This window comes from Dama dama, chromosome 33, assembly GCF_033118175.1.
Source record: "Dama dama isolate Ldn47 chromosome 33, ASM3311817v1, whole genome shotgun sequence".
Lineage (NCBI taxonomy): Eukaryota > Metazoa > Chordata > Mammalia > Artiodactyla > Cervidae > Dama > Dama dama.
This window is the reverse complement of record NC_083713.1, coordinates 27,127,194-27,143,400: the sequence shown is the minus strand read 5'-3', so window position 1 is coordinate 27,143,400 and position 16,207 is coordinate 27,127,194. Positions and strand designations below refer to the sequence as shown.

At 39.3% G+C, this 16,207-nt stretch overlaps 1 protein-coding gene and 1 non-coding gene across 3 annotated transcripts in view; one reads left to right on the top strand and one right to left on the bottom strand.

The window, feature by feature from the left end:
* Window positions 1–3,267, top strand: part of ITGA6 (integrin subunit alpha 6) — a 91,522-nt gene extending 88,255 nt beyond the window's left edge. Inside the window, exon 25 of one of the 2 annotated variants that reach the window (XM_061135641.1) lies at window positions 1,100–3,267. In XM_061135641.1, coding sequence (XP_060991624.1) covers window positions 1,100–1,261 — 162 coding nt within the window. In that variant the 3' untranslated portion in view covers window positions 1,262–3,267. The remainder of the gene's footprint in view (window positions 1–1,099) is intronic. The other variant, XM_061135642.1, reaches the window with a different exon arrangement.
* Window positions 3,268–9,170: 5,903 nt separating this feature from the next.
* On the bottom strand, window positions 9,171–9,273 carry LOC133051334 (U6 spliceosomal RNA). Its single transcript, XR_009691836.1, has one exon. It is a non-coding gene; the product is annotated as a U6 spliceosomal RNA (small nuclear RNA).
* Between the last annotated feature and the right edge of the window lie 6,934 nt (window positions 9,274–16,207).

Below are 16,207 nucleotides of genomic sequence, written 5' to 3'. Positions count from 1 at the left end.
AGAACAAAAATTCTTGTCCCATTTCCCTCACTGATTTAGTGATAAATTTGTACATAATTTTATTTTGCCCCATGCCATTTTTATAGCTTAACATCATTCAAAACAAAGGTTCTGTGCCTATTGATGTCACATAGTAAACACATTAATCAACCAGTCTAAGTATCTTCCTCATCCATCTTTTATCTGCATTTAAAAATTAAAGACACATCTTTTTAAAAAATACATATATATTTTATTCATTAAAAAAATTCAATCTGACTTAAGAATTTCCAGGTATGTTCCCAATAAAAACCTACTTTGGATCAGATTGAATATGTTTTTAAAGATTAATAAAATATATACTCATTAATAATCTAAGTGTAAGTGCTGTATTTTTGCCAAAAAGAAAAGAAATTAGAGGATGCTCTGAAATTCAATCTAGTGGTAGTTTCCTCAAATTCTTTGTGGTACATGAATGATTTTATTGCAGGACACAGTCACTGCCTGATTTATTAATGAAAGAGCTTAGTTTAGAAGTTTCATTTGGAAATCCAGGCAGTATAAATTACATCTTAGCTATTAAGAAAGATGTACTGGAGCCTCGAAGGAGAGGAGATTCTTAAATCACCCATTTAAAGTAGTAATTTGTAAAATATTTGTGACCTGATTTCCATTTTGTTAGTGGAAGAGGGGCATGGAATAATCTTTGGTTTATGGCCTTGAAAAAAAGTTGTTCTTGAAATTAACATGATGTTCTAGTAATCTGAAAGTTAGATCTTTTACATATAGTATGGTGATTATAAAAAAATGGAAGCACTATTTCATAAACTCTTCAACTCTTAGAGGTAACTTACATTGCTATAATAAGATGGACAGACAAGATGGGAAAAGGGACTTTTCTTCCAGTTTTACAGCTGTTCTCTTCTGTTTATCCTCACCGACTATTACTATTTCTTTTTGACCTATTAGTTCCTTCTTAAAAGAAAACCATGTCTTTTATTCTTTGTCCCAGTCCAAATTTAGGCACAGCTGAACAGAAAGCTTAGATATTACCATCCAGTGGACTTGCCTTTCTTGGAATTACTTAATTTGTGTCTGTTTCTTTTCCCCCCATCTCCAGTGTGGATTCTTTAAACGCTCTAGGTACGATGATAGCGTTCCCCGATACCATGCTGTAAGGATCCGGAAAGAAGAGCGAGAGATCCAAGATGAAAAATATAATGATAACCCTGAAAAAAAACAGTGGATCACAAAGTGGAATGAAAATGAAAGCTACTCCTAGGGAGGCCAGAAAAGCTTCACAGTACCCAAACTGCTTTATTTTTTCCCCAACCCAGACACTCAGATGGATTGAAAAACCTGTTCAATATCTGAATACTGATTTCAGAAAGACTACACAACAGTACGGGCCTACAGTTTTAACTGTGGATGTTGTTACGTAGCCCGAGGCTCCTGTTTTGCACAGCCAAATTGAAGGCTGTTGGAATGGATTTTTCTTTAACTGCCTTAATTTAACGTTCCGGGTTGCTTTTGTTTTTGACTTACTTGTGCTGGGGAAGGGCCTGCCTGGTTACTCTTATATGACATCCTTCCAAAGGTGTAGCTGGAAGAAGGCACCATGACCCCTGCGCCAACAGAGTGACCGTCCCAACCTCGGCACACCTCTGCCAGCGTTCTTCTCATAGGACGGGAGAAGATGCCAGTTGACTGTCCTGCATCACAACCCTATACCATCAGGGTAACTTTGTTCAAACTAAAGTGCTCCCATAAATTAAATGTGCAATAGAAGGTGATGTTGCCATCCTGCCATCTTTTTCCATTTTCTAGACGTGTGAATACCTGCTCACGCCAAATACACACAGGTTTCATTTCCCTTTCACTAAAACACACAGGCATAACAGATTTGAATGCTAGTTATACTTATTTGTATATGGTATTTATTTTTCTTTTTTACAAACCATTTTGTTATTGACTAACAGGCCAAAGATTCTCCAGTTTGCCCTTCAGGTTGGATTAAGCAATCAGAATCAGAACATGAGAGGTCACTGGTTGGACCTCAATTACTGACTGCCTAAAGAACATAGTAAGTCTTTATAAATATAGCAGAGAGTTGTTATACTTTACAGATAAGTTTAAGTTATTAACTCCCTTCATGACAGCACTCATCCCCTCCCTCCAAACCCAAAACATTTAAGAAACAGAATTTAACTGTGAGATGTTTAATTCTTAAAGACAGAAGATATTTTTTAGTTTAGAGCCCTGTGTGATATTTCTGATTTTCCTGCTATAACTATCAGGAACTCTTGGAAATAATGGGATTGTTTGTTGGACTTTAGCGCAGTTTAGTCACTGCTGAAAATACTGTATATTCAGGACTTGAAAGAAACGGTGAGTGCCGATGGTGGACCCAAACCGATCCAGTGTGAGACTACTGAATACCTGATACCAAAAGTCTGAACATCGTGGCTTTGACGTTTTAAAATATTATTGGAATCATTTAATCAATGAGTCAATGTTCTGTTTTTTGCTTTGTTTCCTCCCCTGTCTGTATCCCCCAAAATACTTTAACTACTCTGAAAAGAACTTTAAATTGTTTTTTAAAGATGAAGGGGAGGGAGGAGGAAGTTATTATTATATACATTCAATACAGATTGAATAGCTGGAAAGCTAAATTTTAAAAAATTACTATACTTCAAAATGTTAAGTTACAGGGGGTACAGCAACAAACAGGTGCTAATTTGTTTGGCTGTAGTGTAAATAGCATATCAAAATCTTTTAAAAGAACAAAATACAGCTATATGTGATATTGATACTTTGGCATTTTCATTTTTTTTTTCTCTTCAGAAATCATATGCCCTTAAGATATTAGTTGTGCTTTGGAATTTTCAAAACAAAAATAGTTTTACAGATGATATTTTGTTTACAGAAATTTCTCTAAAACAGGTCATAACAATGTTTAAAATCTCAGTTTCTTGCTTAGATAACTTGGAACCCAGTGCACTGGCTTATAGGTTGCTGAGAAGCTGATATTTTGAAAGTGTTTATAGACCTTTGTTATAAAAATGAATGTCCTAAAAGGGGGGGTGGGGTGCAAGGGTGGTTCACCAACAAAAGAAACACGAATGTAGTGGTGTTTATAGTTGTTAAAAATCTCATCTCAAGTCAAGTCACTGGTCTGTTTGCATTTGATACATTTTTATACTAACTAGAATTGTAAAATTATTTCATGATTAGAAAATACCTGTGGATATTTGTATAAAAGTGTGAAATAAAAATTTTTTTATGAAAGTGTTTGTGGCTTAGAAACACAGCATTGTACATGTGGAATTATAAATAACCTGAATTGCCTTTCTTTTTATTTCATCAAGCTGAACTATAAAGGTTTTGGTGTTTTTATTTATGGGACACTAAGAATAATCTCAGATCAGCCAAAGCTATCAATGCTCCACAAAATGCAATGTAAATGTGATTTGTTTTTCCTCTTTTGGCTTTACTGTTGGTTGAGAATATTTTGAAAAGAAAATTATCTTAAAGGTGGTTTGTTCAAGATACCTGCAAATTGGGAGTTGTGTGTAAGCATTGATTCATCTGCTTCAAAGGCTTATTATGCCTGTGAAGGATAGGGTGTCAGCTAGCAATGACACACAGCACAAAGAAAAAAGTTCTTATGGCTAAGTTGCTTTCTTCTTAGAACACACTTTTGCTGTGACAGCAGTCCAGCTGTGACCTGCCTCCTTATATTGATCACCAAGCACTGACTAGGCAGAATTGACAGGTCAGAAAATATTTTCTTCATCAATGGATTTCATTTAAATTTAAGCAGCTTTTTGAACCTTCTCTAGCCAGATTGTCACAATTTAATAAACAGAAGGCATGTATATAGTGTGCAGACAATATAGCATGCCCTGGCCTGAATAAATTTTCCAATATAAAATGTGTTATATGTCCAGTGTATTAGGGAATAGTTTTCCATTGTACTTGGTATTACACGTTATGTCTTAGCCTTGTTAGTTCTTTGAAGGCCAGACAGGTGATGTTAACCACCTAAAGAAATGAGTGATAGGTACTTTTTAGACAGGCCAGTGGTTGGAACTATTAACCACAGTCCCATGGGTATACCCAGTGTAAGTCACTGCAATGATGTGTAGTCAGTGGTTAGGAGCATCAGTAACTGGTTTGGCTAGGGCTGTGGCATAAATGCCCTTGGCAGAGGTCATGGTAGTGCTTTATGGGACTCCTGGGACTCTGTTTCCTTTTCTTCTTGCAAAAAAAGAGAGATGCCTTGGAGTGTGATAGCGGTATTCATACAGGGGACCCTTGGACCTATCTGTGAACACTGATACGTAATTGTTGGTTGCAGATTACTTGCTATAACCTCGCAGCATATCATGCAGAGTCATGGCTTATGTCATGCCCCTGTGGTTGAGAATATTCTAGAATGTGGGGTAGATGTTGGTGGGAAATGCTTTACATTGTCTGGACCAGGAAAGTAAGGATTAGCTCCAGCCTTCTACCCTGGATGAAAACATCTTAGTAAGAAACTTAGCCCTGGTACAATGAGGACAGGCTGGGACTGATGGGCTCTTTCGTTTTAAAGGAGGAAAAGGGTGAAATGTCGTAGCTGACTGGCTTCCACATAAGTACATTCCCAGGGCTAAGAAAGCAGGAACGTGGAAGGGTTATTTGATGAGCTTGAAGCTGAAGTAAATGATTAAAGGCAGTACCTCGAGCTCCAAGGATGAGTGGTCCGTCCTTTGGACTTCCATGGTCCAAGCTCTTGCATTGAGCCTCAGAGAGAAAATGAACTTCAGGATGATTTCAAAAGAGTGGCTACTGCAGTGAAGCCAGGGGGCATCTGTTCCACAACTCGTTCTGATTGTGGTCAAGTGGTAAGTAACTTTTCTTTCTCTTAAAGATAGGTTTTGCTTTCTCTGGCCCAGCTGTCTGAGTCTGAGAATGCTCTGAGCCAGTGGCTGAGGTCAGGTCTGCAGAGGTGTTACCAATAGACCCATTTAGGAGGGAAATGTTACAAAGGGATTGATTCCTGGTTAAATTCTGGACAGGTGAGTGAACTATAAAACAAGTAAGGGCAAGAATATGGGTCTAACACAGTTCAAGGTGGACCACAAAGGGAAAAGCTAACCAGGCGATGGTTGATGACTACACTGGAGTGAAGGAAAAGTATGACTTTCATGGTAGTCAGCAAAGCTTAAATGCCCTGACCCTGGAGCATCTCTTTGAAAGGCTGCTTGTGCTGGGGTCATGAAAGTGGGCAGAGACACATCCATATTAGCAGGGGTCAGATTAAATTTCTCACACATTATTGACACACTATCCTTCTCAAACATCCCCAAGAAATCTCAAACTCTGGGAAGAGAGTATGCTGCTTTCCCTGTCTCAAAGCCTAGCAGATAAGTATTCAGTTCAACAGTAACCGGCAGATTTAAGTGAATGTCCTGTCAAGATCTTGTTATATGGAGATGCTTCGATCTGGTTTCATTATTTCCTTCCCAATTGGAAATAAAATTTATAGGGATGTTACCAGGCTCTGGGGACACACATACAAATAAGACACTGGCTCTGCCCTTTTACAGGAAGCTTATCCAAAACAGCAGATGGTCCTGACAAACAGGTAGTTTACTTTACATAAATGTGCTCAGGCAGTCATGTCTGACTCTGCAACCCCGTGGACTGTAGCCCACCAGGCTCCTCTGTCATGGGATTTTCCAGGCAGCAATGCTGGAGTGGGTTGCCATTTCCTTCTCCATTACATAATTAGCAGAATTAAAAATCTTGTGTCACGGTATCAGTGGTTGAGACATCAGGACAGTACCTGGTCCTACGTGGGCAGAACTTGCCTCCAGAACCAACCCCATTCCTATAAAGTTGGGAGTAGTCCATTCTCACTCTGGGCTGCCTATATGAATTCCTAAAGAACATTTTTTTTTTTAAAAACCCAGTGCCGAGAATTCATGTCAGATTGACTCCATCAGAAACTCTTTAGTGTGGAATCCAGGCATCTGCTATTTGAGGCTTCCCTGGTGACTCTTAATGGGTAGCTAAGGCTGAGAGCTGCTTCTAAAGCACTGGACAGCTTCAGTATTTATGGCAAGGGCTCTGCCCTCTGTGTGGAAATGCCTTATTGCTGTGTGTGAGGTTTCCACTGCACCAGTAACAAGAGGTTGGAAGTTAGAGACATATTTGCCATACGTATTGCCATAGGGTGTGTAAGAGTGAGGCTGCAGTCAGACTGCCAGGGTGTGAATCAGTTTCCCCTCTTAGAATATAACCCCCACCAGTGACTGACATGTCTGTGCCCCAGTTTCTCTATTTGTAAAGTAAGATTGATATTAGTACCAATCTCTTGGGTTCTTAAAAGGAATAAATGAGAGGATCAGAAAATGTTCACTAAATGTAATTTTTATAATTACACTTGTTATGTAGAACCATAAAATGTTAAAATAGGAAGGAAACATGGAAATCTAGTTCTACTTTCTCATTTCACAGATGGAGAAACATAGTTTAACTGTTTCTGTCTCCTCATCTAGGTTTTTCATACCCCTGGGTTTACCTGCTATAGCTACAGTCTGCAAGTGCAAGTAACCTTCACTAAAAAATACTGTGAGCCTAACTCTTACATTTAAACTGCTCATCAACATAGGTCATTTTGTACAAGACTTATATCAAACTGTTTCAAGCCCTTAATACAATGACCATAAGCGGCCTTAGAGCATGCACACAAAGTCCATATGTAGGTATCTTGAAACTGCTATGTACTGACTCATTGATTTTTTTTTTTTTTTTTCCAGAAATGGAAGAGTATAAAAAGAAAGGATTCTTTTTTGAATGATTCCTCAGTTCTTTACCCACACGATAGATTCTTTGGTTTCCTGCAGTGGGAAGGCACGTTGTAGTTTTGTTGCTTACATACCTTTACTAATGCTGTGCAGAAGAGGAAGTGCTCATAGGCCCATTCATGCTTGAGTTACATCATGTATATTAGACTAGATTTGTCCGTGCAAGAAAAAACCGAATAACTCCCTTTTCTTCTTTCCACGTGTCACAGTGCATTGACTGAAAGACTCAAGTCCATAAAAGGGGAACCTTTCCCTAGAAAGACTGGGGGCCTGTTTGATTCCAAGGTGTCATCAAATTGCTGATGGAACTCAAGTTCTAGGGCGCTTACAGCCATAGCCATTTTGTTAATAAGTCTTAAATCAACAAAGTGGTTAAAAGCCATCCTCCTCACACTTTAACATGCCTGAGAATCACCTGCAGACATTAAGCTGCAGGTGCTGCTTCAGAGAGCTTGGAAAAGAGCCTGAGAGTCAACTTTTCTAATGAGCTCCAGACGGTGCAGTCCACAGATTGGGTAGCAAGGGTCTGTGGAGTCGATCTTCATTCAAGGTTCAGGTCACTCCTCTGACACTTTGTTTACCCCTACTGGTTTAATTTCTGCATCTGTAAAGCAGTATATGGAAGGATTATAACCTAGGCTTCTAGAAAGGAGACACCAGTCTACTTACCTTTAACAACTTTCAATCCCTAACATCCTCAAACTTGCATATAAAGAAGAGTCAGGGCACATTTTAGTCTTTGTTATATGTGAGGATGACAGGATAGATAACATTCCTTTTAGGCTACTCTATGGGTCATGCCTTTAAGACACCTGCCCTGCTAGAAGCAAAATCCCATTTACAACTGATTGGGGAACAATCTGCCAGTTCTAGTAGCTGACCCACAGAAGCAAGAATATGTTGGTCTGGTTACAGTGACTTCTCTAAATCAGTAACAAAACAAAAAGACTGCAGTAAGTCAGCCAAACTCTTTAAGAGTTAAACTTCTGCAATCTGACAATTTCTTTCTTAAGCAGCAACAATTCTTCATTTTCCCTTTGCCTGTTGCCACTGCAAACAACCTGGCCACTCCTGCTGCAAAACAGATGAATAATGCCTACGCCCACTGAGATAGATATCTGTGGATTGGCTTGCCAACTTCTATTCCACCTTTTAATTAGAAGGGCTGGAAGGCTAGAAATTCTCTTCCAGATTGCCCTGCAGCTAGGGGTTTTGCACATGAACTGGATTCTGTGAATTATGTGCCTTCATTTGAGATCTGCAAGGTGGACTCAGTGAGTGTTTCTACTAGCAAACATGGTTGTGGAGACCTAAGGTTCAGTGTTGAGGGTCTTCTAGCTTTCTGAGTATTAGAAAGGGTTAACTGGTGGTGGCCTCGTTTCCTGTTTTTGACTATGGATTGTAGCCACAAGTATTTTCCTTCACCTAAATTTCCAGAAACCCCTAGATGAGTCATTGTTCTAGATACTATCCCCAGAGGCCCTGTCTAGAACCTACTTTAGTCTGTGTTGTATACATGTAATTTCCTGAATTAAATCCCTTCATGCCAGTAATACCTGGAGTGGTTTTTACTTTATGCCCTGAACCCCAGCTGATATGGCCACTCACCCAAAGAAAATGGTAAAAGATCTAGGAAATTAAAAGAGAAAAGGCATGGGCTGTAACTGCCTTCTAGCTAATGCTGGATTTAGAATATTTTATTGCTTTCAAGATCAACTTGATTCTCCAAGGTATTAAACATATGTCATGTTAGGGTGAATCTTGTTTCTTTTTTCTTTTTAAATTTATTTATTTATTTTAATTGGAGGTTAATTACTTTACAATATTGTAGTGGTTTTTGCCATACACTGACATTAATCAGCCATGGGTGTACATGTGTCCCCCATCCTGAACCCCCCTCCTACCTCCCTCCTCCCCATCCCATCCCTCAGGGTCATCCCAGTGCACCGGTCCTGAGTGCCCTGTCTCATGCATTGAATCTGGACTGGCAATCTATTTCACATATGGTAATATACATGTTTCAATGCTATTCTCTCAAATCATCCTACCCTTGCCTTCTCCCACAGAGTTCAAAAGTCTGTTACTTACATCTGTGTCTCTTTTGATGTCTTGCATATAGGGTCATTGTTTCCATCTCTCCAAATTCCATATATATGCGTTAATATACTGTATTGGTGTTTTTCTGACTTACTTCACTCTGTATAATAGGCTCCAGTTTCATCCACCTCATTAGAACTGATTCAAATGTATTCCACTGAGTAACATTCCACTGTGTATATGTACCACAGCTTTCTTATCCATTCGTCTGCTGATGAACACCTAGGTTGCTTCCATAAAAATATGGAACGCTTTATGAATTTGCATGTCATTCTTGCCCAGGTGCCATGCTAATCTTTTATCATTCCAATTTTAGTATATGTGCTGCCGAAGTGAGCACTTATTTCTTTTTTCTAAATCTCTAAAAGAGAGTGGAAATGGGTATGTACATTATCTGACTTAATCAGGAAATGAAGGGAATAAAAACATAAAAATGTGAAGAATCATTATTCTGTGAGAGAATGTCATATTTCATGGACTGTCTTCATTAAATCGTAGTGATTAATAGGAAAACATGCTACCAGTCTATAGAACATGGAAATAATGTGTTGTTTTTACCTCCCAGCGTCCCTTTTTTAGGTGAAAGAAACTGCTGTTTCCTTGGGGATCCTTGCTTCTAATTCAGTCCCTGATGTTAGGTGTGTGTATGTACCACCTCTCCACACCTACTCCCATTTTCCCAGACAGGAATCATGGCCCCTGCCTGGCAAATCAGGGTCAATCCCCTGGTGTTTTTCTGAAGCAATGAGAGGTGCTCATTACAGAGATTTTCCCCACTGGAAACTAAAGCCTGCTGCTACTTTGTCCATTTCTGAAATAGGAAAGGAGTCAGCTTTGTGAAGTTTATAAAGTGTCACAAGAAGCCCCAACACCAAGAAAAGCAGAGCTGAAACATGGCGAGGAAGAAAGAGGAAGAGGAGAGCAGGACACACTGATGTTTTGGGTATACCACTTGAAAAGTTTTTCAGTGACTTCAGAAAATAATGGTCTTCTACTTAAGGAAGTTTGAACTGGGTTTTCTGTACTTGAGTTGGCAACAGTCCTGCTTTGAGGCATAGAAGGAACATACCTCAACATAATAAAAGCCATGTATGATAAACCCACAGCAAACATTATCCTCAATGGTGAAAAACTGAAAGCATTTTCCCTAAAGTCAGGAACAAGACAAGGGTGCCCACTCTCACCACTACTATTCAACATAGTTTTGGAAGTTTTAGCCACAGAAATCAGAGAAGGAAGAGAAATAAAAGGAATCCAGACTGGAAGAAGTAAAACTCTCACTGTTTGCAGATGACATGATCCTCTACACAGAAAACCATAAAGACATCACCAGAAAATTACTAGAGCCAATCAATGAATATGTAAAGTTGCAGGATATAAAATTAATACACAGAAATCCCTTGCATTCCTATACACTAACAATGAGAAAACAGAGAAATTAAGGAAACAATCCCATTTACCATTGTGATGAAAAGAATAAAATACATAGGAATAAATCTCCCTAAAGAAACAAAAGACCTATATATAGAAAACTATAAAAACACTGATGAAAGAAATCAAAGATGACACAAATAGATGGAGAAACATACCATGTTCATGGATCGGAAGAATCAATATAGTGAAAATGAGTATACTAAGCAAAGCAATCTATAGATTCAATGCACTCTCTATCAAGCTACCAATGGTATTTTTTGGAGACCTAGAACAAATAATTTCACAATTTGTATGGAAATACAAAAAATCTCAAATAGCCAAAGCAATCTTGAGAAAGAAGAATGGAACTGGAAGAATCAACCTGCCTGACTTCAGACTATACTACAAAGCTACAGTCATCCAGACAGTATGGTACTGGCACAAAGACAGAAACATAGACCAATGGAACAAAATAGAAAGCCCAGAGATAAATCCATGCACCTATGGCCACCTTGTCTTTGACAAAGGAGGCAAGAATATTCAATGGAGAAAAGACAATCTCTTTAACAAGTGGTGCTGGGAAAATTGGTCAATCACTTGTAAAAGAATGAAACTAGGACACTTTCTAACACCATACACAAAAATAAACTCAAAGTGGATTAAAGATCTAAATATAAGACCAGAAACTATAATACTCCTAGAGGAAAACAGAGGCAAAACACTCTCTGACATAAATCACAGCAGGATCCTCTGTGACCCATGTCCTAGAGTAATGGAAATAAAAGCAAAACTAAACAAATGGGACCTAATTAAACTTAAAAGCTTTTGCACAACAAAGGAAACTATAAGCAAGGTGAAAAGACAGCCTTCAGAATGGGAGAAAATAAGAGCAAACGAAGCAACTGACAAAGAATTAATCTCAAAAATATACAAGCAGCTCATGCAGCTCAATTCCAGAAAAATAAATGACCCAATCAAAAAATGGGGCAAAGAACTAAACAGACATTTCTCCAAAGAAGACATACAGATGGCTAACAAACACATGGAAAGATGCTCAACATCACTCATGATCAGAGAAATGCAAATCAAAACCACAATGAGGTACCATCTCACGCTGGTCAGAATGGCTGCTATCAAAATGTCTAGAAACAATAAATGCTGGAGAGGGTGCAGAGAAAAGGGAACTCTCTTACACTGTTGGTGGGAATGCAAACTAGTACAGCCACTATGGAGAACAGTGTGGAGATTCCTTAAAAAGCTGGAAATAGAACTGCAATGCGACCCAGCAGTCCCACTGCTGGGCATACACACCGAGGAAACCAGAATTGAAAGAGACTCATGTACCCCAATGTTCACTGTGGCACTGTTTACAATAGCTAGAACATGGAAGTAACCTAGAGGTCCATCAGTAGATGAATGGATAAGAAAGCTGTGGTACATATACACAATGGAATATTACTCAGCTATTAAAAAGAATGCATTTGAATCAGTTCTAATGAGGTGGATGAAACTGCAGCCTATTATACAGAGTGAAGTAACTCAGAAAGAAAAACACCAATACAGTATATTAATGCATATATATGGAATTTAGAAAGATGGAAATAATGACCCTATATGCAAGCCAGCAAAAGAGACACAGATGTAAAGAACAGGCTTTTGGACTCTGGGAGAAGGCAAGGGTGGGATGATTTGAGAGAATAGCATTGAAACATGTATATTACCATATGTGAAACAGATCATCAGTCTAGGTTCAATGCATGAGACAGGGCGCTCAGGGCCAGTGCATTAGGCCAACCCAGAGGGATGGGATGGGGGGGGGGGGAGAGTAGGGGAGGGTTCATGATGGGGGACACGTACCCCTATGGCTGATTCATGTCAATGTATGGCAAAAGCCAGCACAATATTGTAAAGTAATTAGTATCCAAGTTAAATAAATTGATTAAACAAACAGAAAACAGCCTTAGCCAACTTACCAAAAAAAAAAAAAAAAATAGTCCTGCTTTGTTGTTGTTCTTCAGTCGCTTAGTCATGTCCAACTCCTTGTGACCCGAAGGACTTCAGTGAGCCAGGCTTCCCTGTCCTTCACCATCTCCTGGAGCTTGCTCAAACTCACGTCCATTGAATCAGTGATGCTATCTAACCATCTCATCCTCTGCGGATCCCTTATCCTTTTGCCTTCAATCTTTACCAGCATCATGGTCTTTTTCAAAGAGTCGGGTCTTTGCATCAGGTGGTCAAAGTATTGGAGCTTGAGCTTCAGCATTGATCCTTCCAATGAATAATCACAGTTGATTTCCTTTAGGAGTGACTAGTTTGATCTCCTTGCTGTCCAAGAGACTCTCAAGAGTCTTCTCCAGCACTACACCTTGAAAGCATCAATTCTTTGGCACTCAGTCTTCTTTACAGTTCAGTTCTCAAATCTGTACATAACTACTGGAAAAACCATCACTTTGACTATATGGACCTTTGTTGGCAAAGTGATGACTCTGCTTTTTAATACACTGTCTAGGTTTGTATAGCTTTTCTTCCAAGGAACAAGCATCTCCTAATTTCATGGCTGCAGTCACCGTCTGCAGTGATTTTTTAGAGCCCAAGAAGATAAAGTCTGTCACTGTTTGAATCCATCAACCTAAGTAAATAAGTATAATTATATAAATATATAATATATTTTATATAATATATATAATAGTATATATAATATATATTATATAAATATATAAATAAGTAATAAGTATAATGGAATAAGTAAAATCCATCAACCCTAACACATCTCTAGAAGGATTATTAAAAGACATGTGGTTATTCAGATTTCCTTTCCTTAGATGGTTTATCCAATGAATTTCTCCCACCTTTCCCTTTAATTTCAAGCATACTTTACCTCCTACTTCACACACACAAATATGCAAATTATTACAGAAGGATTTTCTCAATTTCCTGCCTAGATTTGAGCCCTAGTCTAATTTAACACATGTTCTCTTAACTAGGCTAACAGCTTCAGCATTGTCTAAGAAAATAACCATTTCGTTGGTTAGTGCCTATCCCATAGAAAGTGCTCAGTAAGATCATCACTAAGAGTGAGCAACTTAGTCAAGGTGACGCATCTAGAAAGTAACGGAGCCTTGGTTCCGGCCCAGGTCTGCCCACATCAATTTCACACATTTCTTTTACACAATGATAACACATCCCGATCAGAGAAGTGTCCTTCCTCCCATCTATGGGAGGAGAACTCTTCCAGTCCTCCAGGACCCATTCCGGCACTTAACCTCTCCCTCTTCTTTATATCCAGCTTGCCTCATAAGTTCCTCACCCCCAGCATTTAGACATACTCAAGACTTTCCCATTGTAAAACCTATAAATAAACCAACTCCACAGTGGTCCTTTCCAATGACTGTATTTATTCAGTTATCATCTCTACTTCCTCATCACTGTTCTCATGAAGTCCCTTGTTCCAAAGCCACGACCCACCTTTTGGCTATTAAGTCTAAAGCATACTTCTCAGTTCTCATTTTACTTGACTGCTGGAGAATATTTAATGATAGCCAACGCCCCCTCAATTTTGAAAGTGCTTTTTTCTTGGCTTCTACTATTGTCATCTCAAATATTTCTGCTGTGAGGGATTCTCTCTGGCCTCCAACACTGTTCCCAGGTGATCTCAACAATCCCAATTACCAGTAGAATTAGAGACAGTGGATTATCTCCCAACAGTCCTAGTAAGAATTTTAAAAGATTGCCAATGACAGTGTTTTCTTAGTCTTTGAAAATTTTATCTTAAGAGCTTGTAGATACCTTTAGACAGATTTTAATTATCTTATTCCTTGTGCATATAATAGGAAAATGTAAGTGAAATAAATTGGTTAAGATTCTCCAAGAACTTTTTCTTTATATTTTGAATCTTTCAAATTAACATTAATTCAGAATAATATGCCTGCCAAAAAGTATTTCTGAAGCCAGCGCTCCACTGTTCAGGATTCTCTTCCAGACAGCAGATACCCAGTCTTCAAGTTCTGATGATCAAACATCAGCAGGGTCAATATCCATACTGATAGGAATTGAGGACCCTGTTGATTTATGAAGTGTTAAAATGTGAAAGAAACAAAAAAGTATCAATGAAATACGGCAACTCACGTTGTTCTGAAGAGGACATGAGCTTTTTACACAATCTTCAGTTACAGGTTCCTGACAGACAGTGGGGGCACCCCCTCAGGCAGAACAAATGGAGAAGAACCTTTTCATGAAGCCTTTCAGTTGGTCTCCTGAGGGTGGGGGAGGCATCTGGGTGGACTGGAAAGCAGTCAGGAAGCCAAACACTAGCACTTCAGGCTTAACGCTGTGCGTGGCCTGTGGTTATTCACAAACTGAGGTGATGACTGCAGTCAGCTCTGTGCTTTGAGAGAATCTTTAACAATCATAATCCAAAGTCCCACCTAAAGACTTTTTTGGTAGAGTTATGAATGAATGAAGGCCAACAAGCTTAGGGGCTTTGTGTCTTGCAGTAGGGAGGATTGGGTTTTTTGAGGCTCATGGTGGGAGGAGTCACATCGTTTTTCATTTTAGGGCCTCTGAAGGTCCTAATCTCAGAGTGACCTTTGCTGACCTCTGTAAAGTAGCCTCCATGCAACATACACACACACAAAGAGTGGTCTGTTCTATCATTGTTATAGCCTGTAGCACTCTCTGAAATAATTGTATACATTTATTCTCTGTCTTTAGCCCTCAGAATGGAAGTCCTGTAAGAGCTGGGACCTGGATGCCTTGTTCAGTGGTGTACGCCCAGAACCTAAAATCGTGCCTGCTCAGCACACAGCATGTCTAAGGAAACATTTACAGAATGAGTGAACCCCAGAAGTAGGTACCTAGAAAACTTAGAAGAAATGAAATGAAATAAATAAAGGGAAATTGATGGTGAAACTAGAAATTTGGAGCTTCCCACTCCAACAAAATTTTAAAGAGAAGAACTTGAATTATGCTGATGGCATCCATAATCCAGACATCTGCAGACTTCTTGTCCCCAGAATTGGCTGAAATGGCAAATTCCAGCGTGTCCAGATCCAGACAGTGGACAGTGGACAATTCTCACTGTCCAGGTCTGTAAATTCTTAGGGGTTTTTGACCTCAGAGTCCCCTTCAACCCAACCACTGCTTTAGGCTCCTCAAGTGCAAATGCTGCTCCAATTCTTATGCAAAATTCACCCTTTTTACCAATTTGCACAAAGGCACAAAAGACCCAGTCTCAACAATCTTTTTTTTTTTTTCCCCGGTGAACTTTACTGAGGGTTCAGGAAGCTCCCTCTTTTTGAAACAGCCTTTGCAATCACCACCTCCCCTCTCCCTGAGCTCTGCAAAGTGGATTCCTCTTCTTGATTCCTGCAAGGCTGTTCTGAGAGCAGTTCCTGGGAATCTCCCTCTCAACTCCAGCAGCTTATCAAATACCTCCTCCAGATAAATACAGAGTTTTCCTTGAAACAAGTCCTGGTGAGCAGGATGGCTCCATGTCGCAGCACAGGTAATTACTTCAATGATGGTCTTCCTTAAACACAGAAGGCAAATGTAGGTGGAATACAATGGACTGTTCAGAGCACGAGCTTCTAGGGTGTCTGATTCTGATTCACTGTCTTTGAGCTATTTATAATGGTAAATTGTAGGTAATACAATGTAATTCTTGCCTTATTCAGTTGCTAAGCTGTGTCTGACTCTTTGTGACCTCATGGACTGTAGCATGCCAGGCTCCTCTGTCCTCCCCTATCTCCCAGAGTTTGCTCAAACTCATGTCCATTGAGTCAGTGATTGCATCTAACCATCTCATCCTCTGTCACCTCTCCTCCTCCTGCCCTCAATCTTTTCCAGCATCAGGGTCTTTTCCA